The following is a 1,429-nucleotide window of genomic DNA, read 5'->3' on the forward strand; positions in this document are numbered from 1 at the left end:
TTTTATGTTTCATGCTTTGTGTTTCAGGTTTTGTGTTTAGGGTTTCCTCTCCCAGCAGAGCTGGGAAATCCCATTTCCAGGACTAAAACCCTACTGATTTTGTCTTCAAGGCTCCCTCTCCACCTTTTCCATGATCAGCCAGAGTTCAAATTCCCAATACAACCGAGCCCACGATTCCCTTTCCACCATTCCCAGGTTTTTGATACATTCAAATTTAATTTTACAGTGAATAAAACAAGCTGAAGGGCTCGAGTGCCACGTACCAGAGAAGCTGCCCAGCATGGTGGCCGTGTTGTCCCCTCCATCGAACACTTCCAGGGAATCCCAGTTCTGCTCCGTGACAAAACTGATCACCTGGATCTGCAGAGAGCAAAACAAATGAGGAAAAAAAGTAAAATAACGGCACAATTCCGCAATGATGGGAATGAACAGCAATTAATCCTGAAATAATGGGAATCAATCAAATGAACAGCAATTAAAGGGTGATTAATTGAGTTAGCACAGGCAAAACTTGGTGACTTCTCTGTTCCTTTATTTATTCCAGGAAATAACTCATGGAGTTCCTCCTGAGTTATTTTTTTTAGTGGGAAGAAAGCAAAGTTCATCCCGCAGGAATGGCAGCAACCCCAAAAAGCCAATCCCCTTTTTTCCTGCCTATCCCTGCTCCCACTGACCAGACCAAGAGAAAAGAAATCCCTTTTTTCCCAACTCATCCCACCTCAAGTTTGTGGAAATTGTGATTTCCATCACTGAGAATGGAGTGAAACTTTTGTTTGCTGTGACACCATCTCCATTATTTATCCTCCCAACTTAACAGAATAAACATTTTTAAGGTCCTAATTCCAGCCTGACAGCATGGATTTGTAAGGGATCCGCATCTTTTTAGTGCCATGTGGATAAATTAATTCTGGATAAATTAATTCTGGATAAATTAATTCTGGATAAATGGATTCGCTCAGGAAGGTTGACTCCAGGATGAATAATTCATGGGGAATGAATTCCACCTCCTACCCTGATTACATAAAAACCCTGCTCCTAAAAATCCTGCTACCCAGAAAGGTTTCATTGCACCTCCCGCCCTGATTTCCAGCTGTTTAACCTTTAATTGATGAGCAAAAAGGGGTAAAGRAACGCTGGAATTGGGATTTAATCATGGAGGAGCCAAAGGGAGGGGAGCTGGGATGGATTTGGATTGGAATTTCCGTGGTCATCRTGGTCATTCCCTGCTCTGAGAACCYTTACTGCAGCTRGTTCAGGTCCTGGCRTCACCAAAATTGGGAAAAAAATAAAAACCCTCTCACATTCTGTTTGAAGCGACAGAGAATCAGGCATTGCTTGATTTTCTGGCCAGGATGTGCCAAAGGAAATATTCTAAACACACATAGTTTTACAGGATTTTCCCTCAAACTTTGGGGCCAAAAGCTTTCCT

General features: G+C 42.3%; 1 protein-coding gene across 1 annotated transcript in view; it reads right to left on the reverse strand.

The window, feature by feature from the left end:
• The window catches only part of LOC130586565 (CUB and sushi domain-containing protein 2-like), a gene marked incomplete at its 5' end in the record, with an annotated part of 54,308 nt that overhangs the window by 34,549 nt on the left and 18,330 nt on the right, over positions 1 to 1,429 (reverse strand). The window contains one exon of the mRNA XM_057387413.1: positions 241 to 360. Coding sequence (XP_057243396.1) covers positions 241 to 360 — 120 coding nt within the window. The remainder of the gene's footprint in view (positions 1 to 240; positions 361 to 1,429) is intronic.

The sequence above is a fragment of the Malurus melanocephalus genome, unplaced genomic scaffold (assembly GCF_030028575.1).
Source record: "Malurus melanocephalus ecotype Western Australia unplaced genomic scaffold, MMel_1.1 scaffold_1209, whole genome shotgun sequence".
Lineage (NCBI taxonomy): Eukaryota > Metazoa > Chordata > Aves > Passeriformes > Maluridae > Malurus > Malurus melanocephalus.